Genomic DNA, 17,939 nt, shown 5'->3' on the forward strand with positions numbered 1-17,939 from the left:
CAGGTTCTTTTTGTCTCTTTGGGAGGTCTCCTGCGCCTATCAGCAGGGAAGAAGACCTCCCTGCATGCTCTGACCAGAGCCATCATTGCTGGTTTAGAACAGTACTCAGCCCTTCGTATTTCAGCTTCCACACTCCTCCAGAAACCTTCAAATGAGTTGTATCAGCGCTGGAAATGAGTCATCGATGACGTCATCGGACCCGCTCCATTTAATTGGGCCGGGAAACGCACGTGACTGCTTTAAGTCGGGCCATTAAGTTAAAGTCGCCCTGAAGAGCACACTGAGCAAAACATCGCGTTCCTTGCCCGCTACGTGGCCCACACGCACCCGACCCGACTCCACGGTTAAAAACTCCGGCCCATGTTCTTACAGCATTAGAAGATAAGAGGAGCATAAAAGCTATGGTGTAGTACAACTAATTAGGGGGGTTAATTCAAAACCATTCTGCGGAAACGATATTTCAATGAACGAGTGGTTAATCTATGGAACAAGTTCCCTCGGGAGACGGTGGAAGCAGTTAGTGTTGATTCAGTCAGATAGATCATTTCTTTCAAAATGATAACAGTGCAGGTACCGATCAGGAAAGATTGAACAGGCAGTGGCTCTTTTCTGTAGAAAAGAGAAGACTGAGGGGTAACCTAATAAATTATGAAAGGGTTCGATAGGGTAGATGTAGAGAAAATGTTTCCACTTGCAGGCATGACCAGAACTTGGGGCCATTAGATGGTCACTAATAAATCCAATAGGGGATTCAGGAGAAACCTCTTTACTCAAGGAGTGATTAGAATGTGGAATAGATACATTTAAGGGGAAGCTAAATAAAAACACGAGGGAAAAAGGAATAGAAGGATATGTTGATGGGGTTAGATGAAGAAGGGTGGGAGGAGGCTTGTGTGGATCATAAACACCAGCATGGACCTGTTTGGCCAAACTGCCTGTTTCTGTGCTGTAAATACTATGGCCCAGAACTTCGGGTCTCCACGGGTGAGTACGCACGGGGTACTCATCCGAAGGCCCGGTGGAAGTGCCGGTTTCCTGCATGCATTGCGCATGCGCGGGAAACCGGCACTTCCGTTCCTCTGAACGAAGAGGTTCAGAGGTCGAACGCGTGCGCGGGGGAGGCTGCGCATGCACATCGAACTTAGGTTTTTTTTTACAGGCTTCTCCGGGAACGTAAGCCTGCAGAATTTAGAAATGTAAAAAGCAGGCGTAAGGCCTGCTTTTTACAAGGTAAGTGGTGAATTAATTAAAATTAAAACATTTTTTCCACAGGTTTATTATTTTTAAATACTTTAAAGCAAGGTAAGTTTATTTTTAGCCCCGTTAGAATATAAACTTATTTTTTCCAAAAATTTAAATTATTGTTTAAAATAGTTATTTCATGTAATTTATAGTTTATTTAAAAAATGTGATGTTTTTAAAAAATTTATTTGAAGATTCAGTGTTGTTTTGGGGCCGTAGTATTTATAAGTCTTGACAGCTCTTCCTGTCAGACTTATGAGTGGAGCATTCCCTGCTCCGATTGGCTGCCCGTAGCCCACATGATCCCAGGGGACACATCGAACTAACTGTGCCCCTGGGATACGCAAGCACTGCACGCTGGCAGCTGGAGCAGGCCCCGGATCAGAATTCCACGGGGCCCTACAGCTCAACGGCCGGCGCGCAAGGTAAGTGCAGATCGGGGGCTTACACCCGCGGGAAGCCCCCGACCTGAATTTCTGGGCCAGTGTAATACTTTGTAATTCTTCAGTCCAAGCCTTTCTCTATTGGAGGTCTTCTTACAATGTTGGCTTGAGATATAACTTCATAAAAGTAGCAATTATATGTAGCTCAGCCTTTAGTGGTGCGGCTAGACACATGTTCACTGTGTGAACATGTTTTGCATCAGCTAATGATTCACATTCCTTTAGGAAGAATTAGGTTGGGTACAGTCATGTAGAGGCTGTGGTATTAGACTGCCAACCGAGAGGTCATAAGTTCAAATCTCACCATGGCAAGTTGTGACATTGAATTCAATAAAACTTCTGGCACCAGAAAATTGACCATGGAAGTTGCTAGTTTGCTGTTTAAAACCCAACTCTTGTCCTACCAGCCCCTACTGCTCTGTGACTCCAGTGATTGACGCTTAATGGCCTCGGAGAATGTAGCAATTGGCAGTCAATGTTGCCCACAAATGAAAATCTTAAAAGTTAGCGACAGCAGTAACTTAAGAATTAATATGTATCGCTCTAAGTCCAACTTGGTATAAGAGCCATTTTATTCTTTCCTCCATCTATTGGCTGAACAGGTTGTGATAATTAGCCACGTGATTTTGGGCAGCCTTTGCCCAGTTCGTGGCTGGTGCAAATCCACAACAGAAAAGTGGCCATAACTTGCTGCTAACGGGCACCAAATTGGTGATGTTGCCCAGGGAGGCCCAGTGGGGAAATTGAAGCTCCGTAGGAGACATTGTTCTTCAGTGGTTGGGCCTATAGCACATGGTTGGAGCACAGCAGCCACTTTACCCTGCAATTGAGCCAATGGGATCCATGACCTGGGACAGTACGGGCAGCACCGACACTAAAGGTGCCGGAAAATTCCATTCCATTAACGTCTCTCACATTGAGCCAATACAAAATTCAACCCCTAAAATTGTGGAGTGGGAGGAATATCCTGGCCTGGAAACACAGGCGCTAAATGGCCTACTGTGGCGGAGCCACCAAAGGACTCAGATCGTTTGTACATAATTCCTTTAACAACATGTTAGCTACAGTCTGAGTCTGTACCTTTATTTATGCTGTTTAACTGTACAGAGTGTGGTTGCTTTAACAGCGCGGTTAAAACGTGATGACGTCACGCCGTTCATCACGTGACCCCCCACTGGCGGGAAAACGTGATGATGTCATGACGTCAGCCACAGGACTGCAGGGGCAGTCCTCGTGGAGCCTCCAGAGAGAGCAGACCTACATTCGATGCTATCCTGCAGTTTATTGTTAAAGCCTGTTTGTTTCATTAAAGTTCATTTTGTTTGATCGCCTGAGTAGAACTCAGTCTTTTAGTTAGGAACCCACGTTCCTACACGACTATGTTTCCAATATGGTGAGCAGGAAGTGCACGCATATTTCTAGCCAGAAGTGCACCGCCCGCTATAATCAGGTAGTCGGGAACATTCAAAATGAAGAATATTTAACTTGGGGAGCTGCACTTCCTGCACGGCCCGGTTTCAGATTTCCGATTGCCCCAGCACTTCACTTGCCATGTGCTGAACTTGCACAGTTCAATGGGGTGTTAACGGGCAGGACTCCAACAAGCGAGAGTCTAACCACCGCCCCTTGACATTCAACGGCATTACAATCGCCGAATCCCCCACCATCAACATCCTGGGGGTCACCATTGACCAGGAACTGAACTGGACCAGCCACACAAATACTGTGGCAACAAGAGCAGGTCAGAGGCTGGGTATTCTGCGGTGAGTGACTCACCTCCTGACCCCCCAAAGCCTTTCCACCATCTACAAGGCACAAGTCAGGAGTGTGATGGAATACTCTCCACTTGCCTGGATGAGTGCAGCTCCAACAACACTCAAGAAGCTCGACACCATCCAGGACAAAGCAGCCCGCTTGATTGGCACCCCATTCATCACCTTAAACATTCACTCCCTCCACCACCAGCGCACCGTGGCTGCAGTGTGTACCATCTACAAGATGCACTGCAGCAACTCGCCAATGCTTCGGCAGCACCTCCCAAACCCGCGACCTCTTCCACCTAGAAGGACAAGGGTAGCAGGCGCATGGGAACACCACCACCTCCAAGTTCTCCTCCAAGTCACACACCATCCTGACTTGGAATTATAATGCCGATCCTTCATCGTCGCTGGGTCAAAATCCTGGCACTCCCTCCCTAACAGCACTGCGGGAGTACCTTCACCACACGGACTGCAGCGGCTCAAGAAAACGGCTCACCACCACCTTCTCAAGGCAACTAGGGATGGGCAATAAATGCTGGCCTTGCCAGCAACGCCCACATCCCATGAATGAATTTTTAAAAAAAATACCTACCCAAATATGGAGCTGGGAAGAACTTACATTAAAAGTACACAGCCCGCTTCTCACCCCCCTGATTGCTGGAAATAGGATCTCTCTATTTACCCTATCTATTCATCTTAAACTCAATAATATCACCCCTTAATCTTCTATATTCAAGGGAACAGAAGCCTAGTCTATGCAACCTGTCCTCATAATTTAACCCCAGTATCATTCTAGTGAATCTGCGCAGTATATCCTTCCTGAGGTGCGGTGCCCAGAACTGAACACAGTGCTCTAGCTGGGGTCTAACCAGAGCTCTGTACAATTAATACCCTTCCTATATTTGTACATGTATTTTGTATTTATTCCCAGTGAGTGCAGCTACAGTTCAGGGAATACTGTGTGCTCGGTGGATCCCCTCCTCACTACATTGACTAATTGTTTCATTTGGATTTTATATGAATTTCAGTGTCAAATCGTAAGTACATCCTCAAAACTCACGTGTTTTTAATTTTTAATTTTTTTTTAATCTAGGAGAGATGGCGGAAGCAGCTGCATTGGACCTTTCAGGAGCTACCGTTCCTGCAACATTCAGGTACAGTGAGTTGCTCCTTGTACATATTGGGAAGGAGGCCAGAGTGAAAAGGGGCTTCCTGATGGATCAGTTGGTAAATCCGCAGCCCATGAGGTCAGGAAGATGCCAGGTTGAACTGGTAGGCTGTGTGGAGTTAGCTGATCATAGGTGTCAGTAGGGAGGCTGCAATTAACTGCAGTGTCTCCTGGAATTAGGGGGTTGGTTGGGGTGGGGGCGGGGGGAGAGAAAGTAGCCAGGGTTCCTGCTTCTGATTGCTAGAAGAACGTAAGAACATAAGAATTAGGAGCGGAAGTAGGCCATACGGCCCCTCGAGCCTGCTCCGCCATTCAATAAGATAATGGCTGATCTTTGACCTCACTCCACTTTCCTGCACTATCCCCATATCCCTTGATTCCCCTAGATTCCAAAAATCTATCAATCTCAGCCTTGAATACACTCAACGACTCAGCATTCACAGCCCTCTGGGGCAGAGAATTCCAAAGATTCACAACCCTCTGAGTGGCTTAAATGGCCGACCCCTTATCCTGAGACTATGACGCCTAGTTCTAGACTCTTCAGCCAGGGGAAACAGCCTCTCGGCATTAACTGTGTCAAGCCCTCTCACAATCTTATATGCTTCATATCGAACAAGTCCAGTTGGAACATGTATATGGGATGAGAACATGGTGGGATTTGTCTGTGAAGGTCCCCATGTTGGAATAGCCCAGCAACCTCTAGGCACACAAAGAAAGAGTGGCCATTTTTGGGTGTGATCACTCTTTCAGCTATATCCCACCAAGAGTCAGCACTCCCGGGAGAGAAATAGAGGGGAGAATTCAGGCCATGTTGACGTCACGGCAGCTCGTGCTATGGGATTCCCACTCAACTGCATGTCGAAAAAGCCGAACTTCTCGCCACAGAGATCGCGATGTCTGTGTGGGAAGCTTACTTCGGGGCCAATGGCAAATGCCTTTGCTTCACCGCTGACCTCAAATTACAGGCCATGATCCCATATCTGAGAGTGTTGGTGAATGTTTTCTCCCCCTACGCCCTTCTTTGCTTCTCTTTACCATTAACCTTCAGTGTGCGAAGCGAGAGGCTGCAGTGGGTGATTTACTCCCAGGCGTTCAACAACCCAGCTCCTTCCACGATATGGGGAAGTGATTCGCACTCCACTTTACTCCCTCCCCTTCCTGTAGTGCCTGGTTTGCCCTCACTGTATTTGAGATGGGACAGTTTGAAAAAACTTGCATTTATACTGCGCCTTTCATGACCTCAAGACTTCTCAAAGCGCTTTACAGCCAATGAAATACTTTTGCAGTGTAGTCATTGTTGTGATGTAGGAAACGTAGGCAGCCGCTTTGCGCACAGCAAGATCCCACAAACAGCAACGAGATAATGACCAGATAATCTGTTTTTTGGTGATGTTGGTTGAGGGATAAATATTGGCCAGAACGCCGGGGAGAACTCACCAGCTCCTCTTCAAGTAGTGCCATGGGATCTTTCACCTCCACTTCCAATATTCTACCCTTCTCTGCTGATCGCTATGACCTACTCTGGAATATGGCCACACGGGTGATGGCTGACCTCAGTTGACTTGCCCAAGTGGTCATTTAGCTGTGAGCCTATTTGCCTGTTGGGGACAAGCTCAGCTTTTGCCTGTGCTTGTGCAGTGTCCATACACCTGTACTTTCCAGCAGGGGTCATTGACTAGGGATCAGAAACTGGAACCCTGGCTAACCTTTCCTGACTCTAACTCCGAGGGCGCCAAGCCCAATAGCAGCAACCTATTGCTAACCCAGATGCGATCAGCTAACTTGGGACAGACTGCGAATTGCACCTCAGAATCTCTGGTGCAGCACAGATTCTGTGCTAAAGGGTTATATTTTGAGGACGGGTTGCATAGACAAGGCTTGTATTCCCCGAGTATAGAAGATGAAGGAGTGATCTGATCTAAGTATTTAAAATGATTAAGAGATTCGATGGGGTAGATAGAGAGAAACCATTTCCTCTGGTGGGAGAGTCCAGAACAAGGGGGCCTCACCTTAAAATTAGAGCGAGGCCGTTCAGGGGTGATGTCAGGAAGCACTTCTTCACACAAAGGGTAGTGGAAATCTGGAACTCTCTCCCCAAAATGTTGTGGATGCTGGGGGTCAATTGGAGCTTTCAAAACTGAGGTTGATAGATTTTTGTTAGGTAAGGGTATCAAGAGATGTGGATCCAAGGCAGGTAGATGGAGTTACGATTACAGATCAGCCATGATCTAACTGAATGGCAGAACAGGCTCGAGGGGCTGAATGGCCTTCTCCTGTTCCGATGTCTGCTCGCACGGCTACACACGGCTTTAGTTAGCTGGGCCGTTGGAACAGCTGAAGTAGATTTTATTCTAATGTTTGTTCATTCCAATAATACTTGGTTGAAGGAGGAATGTTGTTCGGGACGCCAGCAATTTCCTGCTGTTGTTTTGAGTTGTGTTGTGGCATCTTTAACATCCGCTGGAACAGGCAAGCAGCACTGCCGCTGAACCTCTTGTCAAAGGAGCAACATTTCCAACAGTGCTGACTCAGTGACAGCCTCAGTTATCAACCTAAGTCTGGGGCTCAAGCTGGGAACAACTGAGTCAAACTGACACGTTAAAATGATCCAACCCAGTTGTAACTAATAACAGACGGACTGTATAGCTTTTCGTGTGGTATAGTATGGCTAACTCATGGAAAGAAAGGTAGTAATTGCATTTATATAGGGCCTTACATGTCTTCAAGTCCAGTCAACAATTTACTTTCTACGTGTAGTTATATAGCCAAACAAGGCGGCCAGTTTTCACAGGAAGGAAATTAGTAAAGGAATAGAACTGGGGTCTTGTTGCTTAGAGACGTCAGCAAAGATTTGTTTTCTCTTTCATTTGTTATGGTGCAATCTAACACTCTATTCTCTCCCTGGTTTATGGTGCCGGTGTGCATGGGATTTTCCGGCGTCTCCCATCAATTACTATCTGAGTCCCAAAGGGCAGTATATGAGTGTCTTCCATGAGGGTTGGATGCTGGTAGAATGGAAGCTCTCCTACTTGTGTCACAACCCTGCCCTTAATATGGATTCAAGAATCCTACATTACAACAGTGACTACACTTCAAAAGTACTTCATTGGCTGTGGAACACTTTGGGACATCCTGAGGTCGTGAAAGGCGCTATAGAAATGCAAGTTCTTTCCTTTTCTTTAATCCAAATGATGGACATATTGAGTCCAAATTCTGGTTACTGAAGCATTGTGAAGTCTGGAAGCGGGTGGGGGGAGTTCAAAACTTGTGGGGCCCGGAGGAAAGAGAAATAAGAACTTACCTCAAAGGGCCTTTTCTGGCAGGCCGTCACCCAGCGGGAAAACAGCAGGGGAGTAGGGGTGGGGGGGGGGTGAGTAGCGAGAAGGGGGGAGAGTCAGGGAGTAGCGAGTGTGGGAGGGTTAGCGAGAGCTATCTGGCCCGTGTTTTCTCGCCTGCCAGTGTGTGACCATTGGCACTAGGCACGGAAAGTGGGCCATTTTTCATCTCCCTCGCACTGACTTTCCTCCAGTTGACCAACAGTGAAATTTATTCCTCGTCACGTCACGTTAGTGAATTGTGCTGGTTTGGTGTTTCAACAGGACTGTCCTGGGGGTACAAGAGATTTCAGAGAAGAGCAGTGCTCTGCGTTCGATGGAACTGAATTCCAGGGCAAGAGATACAAATGGTTGCCATATTATGGAGGTAAATGGGTCTCTGCTACTGTATTCACTGCTCACGATGTGGTCATAGAGTCATAGAGTTTTACAGCAGAGAAAGAGGCCCTTCGGCCCATCGTGTCTGCGCCGCCCATCCATCCCTGTCCAGTCTAATCCCATTTTCCAGCATTTGGTCCATAGCCTTGTATGCAATGGCATTTCAAGTGCTCATCCAAATGCTTCTTGAATGTTGTGAGGGTTCCTGCCTCTACCACCCTTTTAGGCATTGAGTTCCACATTCCAACCACCCTCTGGGTGAAAAAGTTCCTCCTCAAATCCCCTCTAAATCTCCTGCCCCTTACCCTGAATCTATGCCCCCTTGTTATTGACCCCCCTACTAAGGGGAAAAGTTCCTCTTTGTCTACCCTATCTATGCCCCTCATCATTTTGTACACCTCAATCAGGTCCCCCCTCAGCCTTCTTTGCTCCAAGGAAAACAACCCCAGCCTGTTTAGTCTTCATAGCTGAGGCGCTCCATCCCAGGTAACATCCTGGTGAATCTTCTCTGCACCCTCTCCAAAGCAATCACATCCTTCCTATAGTGAGGTGACCAGAACTGCACACAGTACTCCAGCTGTGGCCTCACCAGCGTTTTGTACAGCTCCATCATAACCTCCCTGCTCTTATATTCTATGCCTCGGCTAATGAAGGCAAGTATCCCATATGCCTTTTTAGCCACCTTATCTACCTGTTCCGCTGCCTTCAGGGATCTATGTACATGTACACCAAGGTCCCTCTGACCCTCTGTACTTCCTAGGGTCCTACCACTCATTGTGTATTCCCTTGCCTTATTTGTCCGTCCAAAATGCATCACCTCGCACTTTTCAGGGTTAAATTCCATTTGCCACTTTTCCGCCCATCTGACCAACCCGTTTATATCATCCTGTAGCCTGAGGCTTTCCTCCTCGCAATTTACCACCCCACCAATTTTCATGTCATCTGTGAACTTACTGATCATACCTTTTACATTCTCATCCAAATCATCTATGTAGATCACAAACAACAAGGGACCCAGCACCGATCCCTGAGGTACCCCACTGGACACAGGCTTCCAGTCACAAAAGCAACCTTCGACCATCACCCTCTGCCTCCTGCCACTCAGCCAGTTTAGGATCCAACGCGCCAAGGCACCCTGGATCCCATGGGCTCTTACCTTCTTGACCAGTCTCCTATGCGGGACTTTGTCAAAAGCTTTACTGAAGTCCATGTAAACCACATCCACAGCATTTCCCTCATCCACCCCCCTAGTCACCCCCTCGAAAAATTCAATCAGATTTGTCAGACATGATTTACCCTTGACAAAGCCATGCTGACTATCCCCGATTAATCCTTGCCTCTCCAAGTGGAGACTAATTTTGTCCCTCAGAATTTTTTCCAATAATTTCCCTACCACAGATGTTAGGCTCACTGGCCTGTAATTCGCTGGTTTATCCCTGCTACCCTTCTTGTATAATGGTACTACATTAGCTGTTCTCCAGTCCTCTGGTACATCCCCTGTGGCCAGAGAGGTTCTGAAAATTTGTGTCAGAGCCCCTGCAATCTCCTCCTTTGCCTCCCACAGCAGCCTGGGATACATCTCATCCGGGCCTGGGGATTTATCCACTTTTTGGCCTGCTAAAACCACTAGCACCTCCTCTCTCTCGATGCTAATATGTTCAAGTATGTCACAGTCCCCTTGCCCGATTTCTATGTCTGCATCGTCTTTCTCCATCGTGAACACAGATGCAAAAAATTCATTTAAAACCCCGCCTACATCATCTGGCTCTACACACAGATTGCCACTTTGGTCCCTAATGGGCCCTACCCTTTCCCTGGTTATCCTCTTGCCCTTAATATACTTATAAAACATCTTAGGATTTTCCTTTATTTTGCTCGCCAGTGTTATTTCATGGCCCCTCCTCGCCCTCCTAATTTCTTTTTTAAGTATGCCCCTGCACTTTTTATACTCCTCTAGGGCTTCTTCCGTCTTTAGTCTTTTGTAACTGCCAAAAGTCCCCCTTTTATTTCTAATGCATTTTTGTATATCCCTTGTCATCCAAGGTTCCCTTTGCTTGTTGGTCCCACCCTTGACCTTTACAGGAACATGTTGGCGTTGTACTCTCTCTATTTCCCTTCTGAAAGTCTCCCACTGTTTTGATGTGGATTTTCCTATAAGTAGCTGCTCCCAGTCCACTTTGGCCAGATCCTGCCTTATCATATTAAAATCGGCCTTCCCCCAATTTAGAACCCTTATTTCCGGGCCGTCTTTGTCTTTTTCCATGACCACCTTAAATCTCACCGAATTATGGTCACTGTCGCCAAAATGCTCTCCTACTGATACTTCCACCACTTGCCCGGCTACATTCCCCAGAATTAGGTCCAGTACCGCCCCCTCTCTTGTAGGACTTTCTACATGTTGGCTCAAAAAGCTCTCCTGGATGCACTTTAAGAATTCTGCACCCTCTAAGCCTTTCACACTCTGACTATCCCAATTAATATTGGGGAAGTTGAAATCCCCCACTATTATTACCCTATTATTTTCGCACTTTTCTGAGATTTGCCTACATATCTGTTCCTCTATCTCCCCCTGACTGTTTGGAGGCCTATAGTACACTCCCAGCAAAGTGCTTGCCCCCTTTTTGTTTTTAAGTCTCCTCTACATTGGGGAGACCAAACTCAGATTGGGTGACCGCTTTGTGGAACACCTTCGTTCAGTCCGTAAGCGTGACCCCGAGCTTCCGGTCGCCTGTCACTTTAATTCTCCGCTCCGCTCGCACTCTGACCTCACCGTCCTCGGCCTCTTCCACTGTTCCAACGAAGCTCAACGTAAGCTCGAGGAACAGCACCTCATCTTTCGATTAGGCACTTTACAGCCTTCTGGACTCGACATCGAGTTCAACAATTTCAGACCATAACCTCTGCCCCTATTTTTTCACATGGCAGCTATGGATGATTCTGCCATTCATATTTGCACCTCTTCTCGACCCATCTTTTGTTTCTTTACTTGTCCCATTACCATCTCCTTTTGCTTTACACATCATCCCTTTTGTCATTTAATCTCTCCCGCCTTCCATCCTATCACAGACCTTCCCTTTTGTTCTTTCCTCCCCTCCCCCTTTCCCTGCCTCTGTACTTGCTTAAAAACCTGTTCCATCTGCAACTTTTTCCAGTTCTGACGAAGGGTCATTGACCTAGAAATTGAGTTTGGGGCGGCCAGCTCACTCGCGCCCAGAAATTACCGCTGCGCGCGGAGCCACTTGCGCCCGCCGGAAATTCAGTTTCAGCGCCCCAAGTCGAAGCCGGCCGCAAATCAAGGGTTTCGGCGTCCCCGCTTGGGGCGCTGAAACTGAATATCGGCGCGCTAAGTGCCGCAGCGCCACCCGCTGTGGAGCGGCAGGCTGCGGTACTGCAGGCCTTCCTCCCTCTCTTAAGGGGGAGGTGCCTGCAACAGCGAGATCGCCGCTCGCTAGTGCCGGCAAATGAGCCCGGCACCACGGAGAAGTGCCGGGCTCCCGGAAAACAGCTGGCAATGCCGCGGGGGGGGGCGGGTGGAGGAGGCCGGGGAAGGAGGTGCGGGCAGGCGGCCGCCGAAAAAGCGGCCGGCCGCACCTCCGCCTTAACTCGCCCCACTACCGCATCAGTACGGCCCTGTTTTCTGGTCGCTGTTTGCGGCCGCCGCGGAAGAGGCGGCCGCAACTCAATATGGCGGTCGGGCCGGTAGCGGGGCGGTAGCGGGGCACTGCGCACACCGATGACTTCATCGGTGGCGGCGCAGCGCTACTGGCTAATGCCGCGATTACCGCAGCGCTGAATATCGGGGAAAGCTCAGCAAGTGGCGCAAAAGCCCTCTTTGGCCGAAAACTGGGCGCAAAGCCCACTGAATTTCTAGCCCATTGACCTGAAACGTTGACTCTGTTTCTCTCTCCACAGATGCTGCCTGACCTGTTGAGTATTCCCAGCATTTTCTGTTTTTATTTCAGATTTCCTGCACCTGCAGTATTTTGCTTTTTGTTAAAATGGTTCTCACGGCACCTCCTCTACTGACCAATGCCTGCAGCACTGGCTCAGCTCTTCCCCTCGGTCAGCAACCTTTCTGAGACAGTGCGCTTCCAGGGGTGCTTCTGCTGCTCAGGAAGGGAGGAAAAAGAGTGGGAGAGCAATAGTGGTAGGGGATTCTATCGTAAGGGGAACAGATAGGCGTTTCTGTGGCCGTAGACGTGACTCCAGGATGGTTTGTTGCCTCCCTGGTGCCAGGGTCAAGGATGTCACTGAACGGCTGCAGGGCATTCTGAAGGGGGAGAGTGAACAGTCAGAGGTTGTGGTTCACATTGGGACCAACGACATGGGTAGGAAGAGGGATGAGGTCCTGCAGCAAGAATTTAGGGAGCTAGGTAGCAGATTAAAGAGCAGGACCTCAAAGGTTGTAATCTCTGGATTACTCCCGGTGCCACGTGCTAGTGAGTATAGGAATAGGAGGATAAAGCAGATGAATGCGTGGCTAAAGAGTTGGTGCAGGAGGGAGGGCTTTAGTTTCCTGGATCACTGGGTCTGCTTCTGGGGAAGGTGGGACTTGTACAAGTCGGACGGGTTGCACCTGAACCAGAACGGGACAAATATCCTTGCGGGGAGGTTTGCTAGCACTGTTGGGGGGGGTTTAAACCAACTTGGCAGAGGGATGGGATAGAGTGGAGCTATAATAGGGGGTGATGTACAGCCAAATATAGAAGAAAAAACAAGTCAGCTTGGAAGGCAGAGCAAATATGTAACAGCACAAGGGAGTAGGGCCAGGCTGGATGGCATTTATTTTAATGCAAGGAGTCTTGCGAATAAGGTGGATGAACTGAAGGTGTTGATAAACACATGGGAGTATGATATTGTTGCTATTACGGAGACATGGTTGAGAGAGGGGCAAGACTGGCAGCTCAATATTCCGGGGTATAGAATCTTCAGGTGAGACGGGGGGGGGGGGGGGGTGGGTTAAAGAGGAGAGGGTGTCGCAATATTAATTAAGGAGTCAATTACTGCTGTAAGGAGGGATGATATATTAACAGGTTCATCTAATGAGGCCATATGGGTAGAACTTAAAAACTAAAAGGGGGCAAGCACTTTGCTGGGAGTATACTATAGGCCCCCAAACAGTCAGGGGGAGATAGAGGAACAGATATGTAGGCAAATCTCAGAGAAATGTGCAAATAATAGGGTAATAATAGTGGGGGATTTCAACTTCCCCAATATTAACTGGGATAGTCAGAGTGTGAAAGGCTTAGAGGGTGCAGAATTCTTACAGTGCATCCAGGAGAGCTTTTTGAGCCAGCATGTAGAAAGTCCTACAAGAGAGGGGGCGGTACTGGACCTAATTCTAGGGAATGTGGCCGGGCAAGTGGTAGAAGTGTTAGTAGGTGAGCACTTTGGTGACAGTGACCATAATTCGGTGAGATTTAAGGTAGTCATGGAAAAGGACAGAGATGGACCGGAAATAAAGGTTCTAAATTGGGGGAAGGCCGATTTTAATATGATAAGGCAGGATCTGGCCAAAGTGGACTGGGATCAGCTACTTGTAGGAAAATCCACATCGGAGTCTTTCAGAAAGGAAATTGAGAGTGTACAATGGCAACATGTTCCCGTAAAGGTCAAGGGTGGGACCAACAAGCCCAGGGAACCTTGGATGTCAAGGGATATACGAGAATGGATTAGGAAAAAAAGGGGGGCTTTTGGCAGATACAAAGGACTAAAGACAGAGGACGCCCTAGAGGAGTATAAAAAGTGCAGGGGGATACTTAAAAAAGAAATTAGGAGAGCGAGGAGGGGCCATGAAATAACACTGGCGAGCAAAATAAAGGAAAATCCTAAGGTGTTTTATAAGTATATTAAGGGCAATTTAGGGACCAAAGTGGCAATCTGTGTGTGGAGCCAGAAGATGTAGGTGGGGTTTTAAATGAATTTTTTGCATCTGTGTTCACTATGGAGAAGGACAATGTAGACATAGAAATCGGGCAAGGGGGACTGTGATATACTTGAACATACAGGTAGACTATCCTTTATCCGAAAACCTCGGGACCAGCCGTGTTTCAGTTTTAGGAAAATTTCGGATTTCGGAAGGTGCGCGAAAACACTTCGGTTTTCAGAGGTAATTCGGTTTTCGGGAGTGCGGATAAAGGATACACTATCCCTTATCCGGCAGCGTCGGGTCATGCTTTGCGCCACTTTCGGCTTTCAGAGGTTTTCTGGTTTCGGATGTGCGGATAAAGGCTGGTACACTTACGCTGAGCGATTTCGGTTTTCAGAAGTGCGGAAAAATGCTACACTATCCCTTATCCAGCTAGGCCTGTAAGTCGTGCGCCACTCTGGTCATGTCGTGCGCACGACTTACGCTGACCGAAAAAACCTTCGGTTTTTAGAGGGTTTCGGTTTTCGGAAGTCCGGATAAAGGGTAGTCTACCTGTATTAGCATCGAGAGGGAGGAGGTACTAGCAGTTTTAGCAGGCTTAAAAGTGGATAAATCCCCAGGCCTGGACGAGATGTATCCCAGGCTGCTGTGTGAGGCAAAGGAGGAGATTGCAGGGGCTCTGACACAAATTTTCAAAACCTCTCTGGCCACAGGGGCTTTGCCAGAGGACTGGAGAACAGCTAACGTAGTACCATTATTCAAGAAGGGTAGTAGGGATAAACCAGGGAATTACAGGCCAGTGAGCCTAACATCAGTGGTAGGGAAATTATTGGAAAAAATTCTGAGGGACAGAATTAGTCTTCACTTGGAGAGGCAAGGATTAATCAGGGATAGTCAGCATGGCTTTGTCAAGGGAAGATCATGTCTGACCAATTTGATTGAATTTTTCGAGGGGGTGACTAGTTGTGTGGATGAGGGTAGTGCAGTGGATGTGGTATACATAGATTTCAGTAAGGCTTTCGATAAAGTCCCGCACAGGAGAGTGGTCAAGAAGGTAAGAGCCCATGGGATCCAGGGTGCCTTGGCACATTGGATTCAAAACTGGCTTAGTGGCAGAAGGCAGAGGGTGATGGTCAAAGGTTGTTTTTGTGACTGGAAGCCTGTGTCCAGTGGGGTACCGCAGGGATTGGTGCTGGGTCCCTTGCTGTTTGTGGCCTACATTAATGATTTGGATGTGAATGTAAAAGGTATGATCAGTAAGTTCGCAGATGACACGAAAATTGGTGGGGTGGTAGATAGCGAGGAGGGTAGCCTCAGTCTGCAGGACGATATAGATGGGTTGGTCAGATGGGCGGAACAGTGGCTAATGGAATTTAACCCTGAAAAGTGTGAGGTGATGCATTTTGGAGGGACTAACAAGGCAAGGGAATACACAATGAATAGTAAGACCCTAGGAAAGACAGAGGATCAGAGGGACCTTGGTGTGCATGTACATAGATCCCTGAAGGCAGCAGAACAGGTGGATAAGGTGGTTAAAAAGGCATATGGGATACTTGCCTTCATTAGCCGAGGCATAGAATATAAGAGCAGGGAGGTTTTGATGGAGCTGTACAAAATGCTGGTTAGGCCACAGCTGGAATACTGTGTGCAGTTCTGGTCGCCACACTATAGGAAGGATGTGATTGCTTTGGAGAGGGTGCAGAGGAGATTCACCAGGATGTTACCTGGGCTGGAGCGCTTCAGCTATGAAGAAAGACTGGACAGGCTGGAGTTGTTTTCCTTGGAGCAGAGAAGGCTGAGGGGGGACCTGATTGAGGTGTACAAAATTATGAGGGGCATAGATAGGGTAGATAGAAAGGAACTTTTTCCCTTAGTAGAGGGGTCAATAACAAGGGGGCATAGATTCAAGGTAAGGGGCAGGAGGTTTAGAGGGGATTTGAGGAAGAACTTTTTCACCCAGAGAGTGGTTGGAATCTGGAACTCACTGCCTGAAAGGGTGGTAGAGGCAGGAACCCTCACAACATTCAAGAAGCATTTGGATGAGCACTTGAAATGCCATAGCATACAAGGCTACGGACCAAATGCTGAAAATGAGATTAGATTAGACAGGGCTTGATGGCCGGCGCGGATGCGATGGGCCGAAGGGCCTCTTTCTGTGCTGTATAACTCTATGACTCCTTCATGATGTCTCCAGATTAATTTTGACATCCTCGTCCAGACAAGGATAGTGTTGCATACAAAACTTGGAATTGTAGGAACGGTAGTTCCTATCTGAATAATTGCAGTTCGACTCAGTAAATCAAAACAACAAAGTTTAATTACAACGAGGTTAACTAGTAAACTACAGGAGAAGATGTATACAGGTCTGTTCAGGCTGCAAGGCACTCGAAGACTACTGGAAGGTTCTGGATACTGACGTCATCGCGTTCTTCGCGCCACTGGCGGTCACGTGATCGGCGTCATGACATCATCACGCAGAGTATAGGAAGGTACATACCGTATCATTAACAAACAGTTTAAAGGTGCAGTACGTGGCTGCACTACAGTGCAGTTAAAGAGATTATTCTCAAATGTTCTGAGTCTCTTAGTGGCTCCGCCACAGGCGCCCCCCCAGAATGCTCTTTAACAGACAGTGTCAAACGAACAGGAGGCTTGATAAGCCTGGTCGAGCGACGGCGAAACTCAGGCAGCGGGAATGGAGCGTTGAAGGACGAGTCGGTTCTTGGCTGCGTCTGGAGCGGCACGACAGGCGTGGAGGAAACAAGAGGTGCTAGTGTAGGCGACGTGGAAACCGATGCAGGCGGTTCACTGGCGGGCTGGTGCCGAGCTGGTCCGGCGGTCAACGGAGGCCGACCACGGCGAGGCAGTTTAGCAGCAATCACTGCTTCACTCCGATCGAGATGGGCCGGTTTAAGTCGGTCGATAGAGATGGTATCTGGTTTGCCACCGACGTCCACCGTGAAAAAATTTTCACCCGATGAGATGACATGAAACAGTCCAGCATAAGGTGGTTTTAACAGGCCTCTGTGAGCGTCCTGCCAAATAAAAACATACTCAGAGCTCATGAGCTCTGCCGGGACATGAGGCCTCTGTAGGTTGTGATTCGAGGTTGGAATAGGCAGGAAATTCTTGGTCACCTCCTGATGCTGGAGGAGCTGCTGAGCCGCAGACCACAATTCCGTGTGTGAAGGGATAAAGTCGCCTGGTACCCAAAGTGGCTGGCCGTAGACTAACTCGGCCGATGAAGACTGGAGATCATCCTTGGGGGCTGTTCGAAGGCCTAGTAACACCCAGGGGAGCCTGTCCACCCAGTTGGAACCACGCAAGCTGGCCCGGAGTGATGCCTTGAGCGACCGATGGAACCGCTCGCACAGGCCATTCGTTTGCGGATGGTATGCAGTGGTGCGGTGCAGCTTGGCACCCAAACCTTGCGCGACTGCCGTCCACAACTCTGACGTAAATTGTGGGCCTCTGTCAGAGGAGATGTCAGATGGTACCCCGAACCGAGCTACCCACAATGAAACGAACGCCCTGGAGACGTCTGATGCAGTAGTAGCACTCAATGGGATCGCCTCTGGCCACCTGGTGGTACGGTCCACTACCGTCAGGAGATGTGTGAAACCTCGCGAAACAGGAAGAGGACCCACTAAGTCCATGTGTACGTGGTCGAAACGGCGTTCTGGCACCGGAAATTCGGCCAGTGGAGCTTTGACATGGCGATTAACTTTTGCTTTTTGACAATCC

General features: G+C 48.3%; 1 protein-coding gene across 1 annotated transcript in view; it reads left to right on the top strand.

Moving 5' to 3' along the window:
* Window positions 1–17,939, top strand: part of paplna (papilin a, proteoglycan-like sulfated glycoprotein) — a 216,004-nt gene that overhangs the window by 83,039 nt on the left and 115,026 nt on the right. Inside the window, exons 3-4 of the mRNA XM_086002352.1 lie at window positions 4,539–4,599; window positions 8,213–8,315. Of these exons, the coding sequence (XP_085858478.1) occupies window positions 4,539–4,599; window positions 8,213–8,315 (164 nt within the window). The remainder of the gene's footprint in view (window positions 1–4,538; window positions 4,600–8,212; window positions 8,316–17,939) is intronic.

The sequence above is a fragment of the Somniosus microcephalus genome, chromosome 12 (genome assembly GCF_052327205.1).
Source record: "Somniosus microcephalus isolate GS21.2 chromosome 12, FLI_Smic_1.0, whole genome shotgun sequence".
Lineage (NCBI taxonomy): Eukaryota > Metazoa > Chordata > Chondrichthyes > Squaliformes > Somniosidae > Somniosus > Somniosus microcephalus.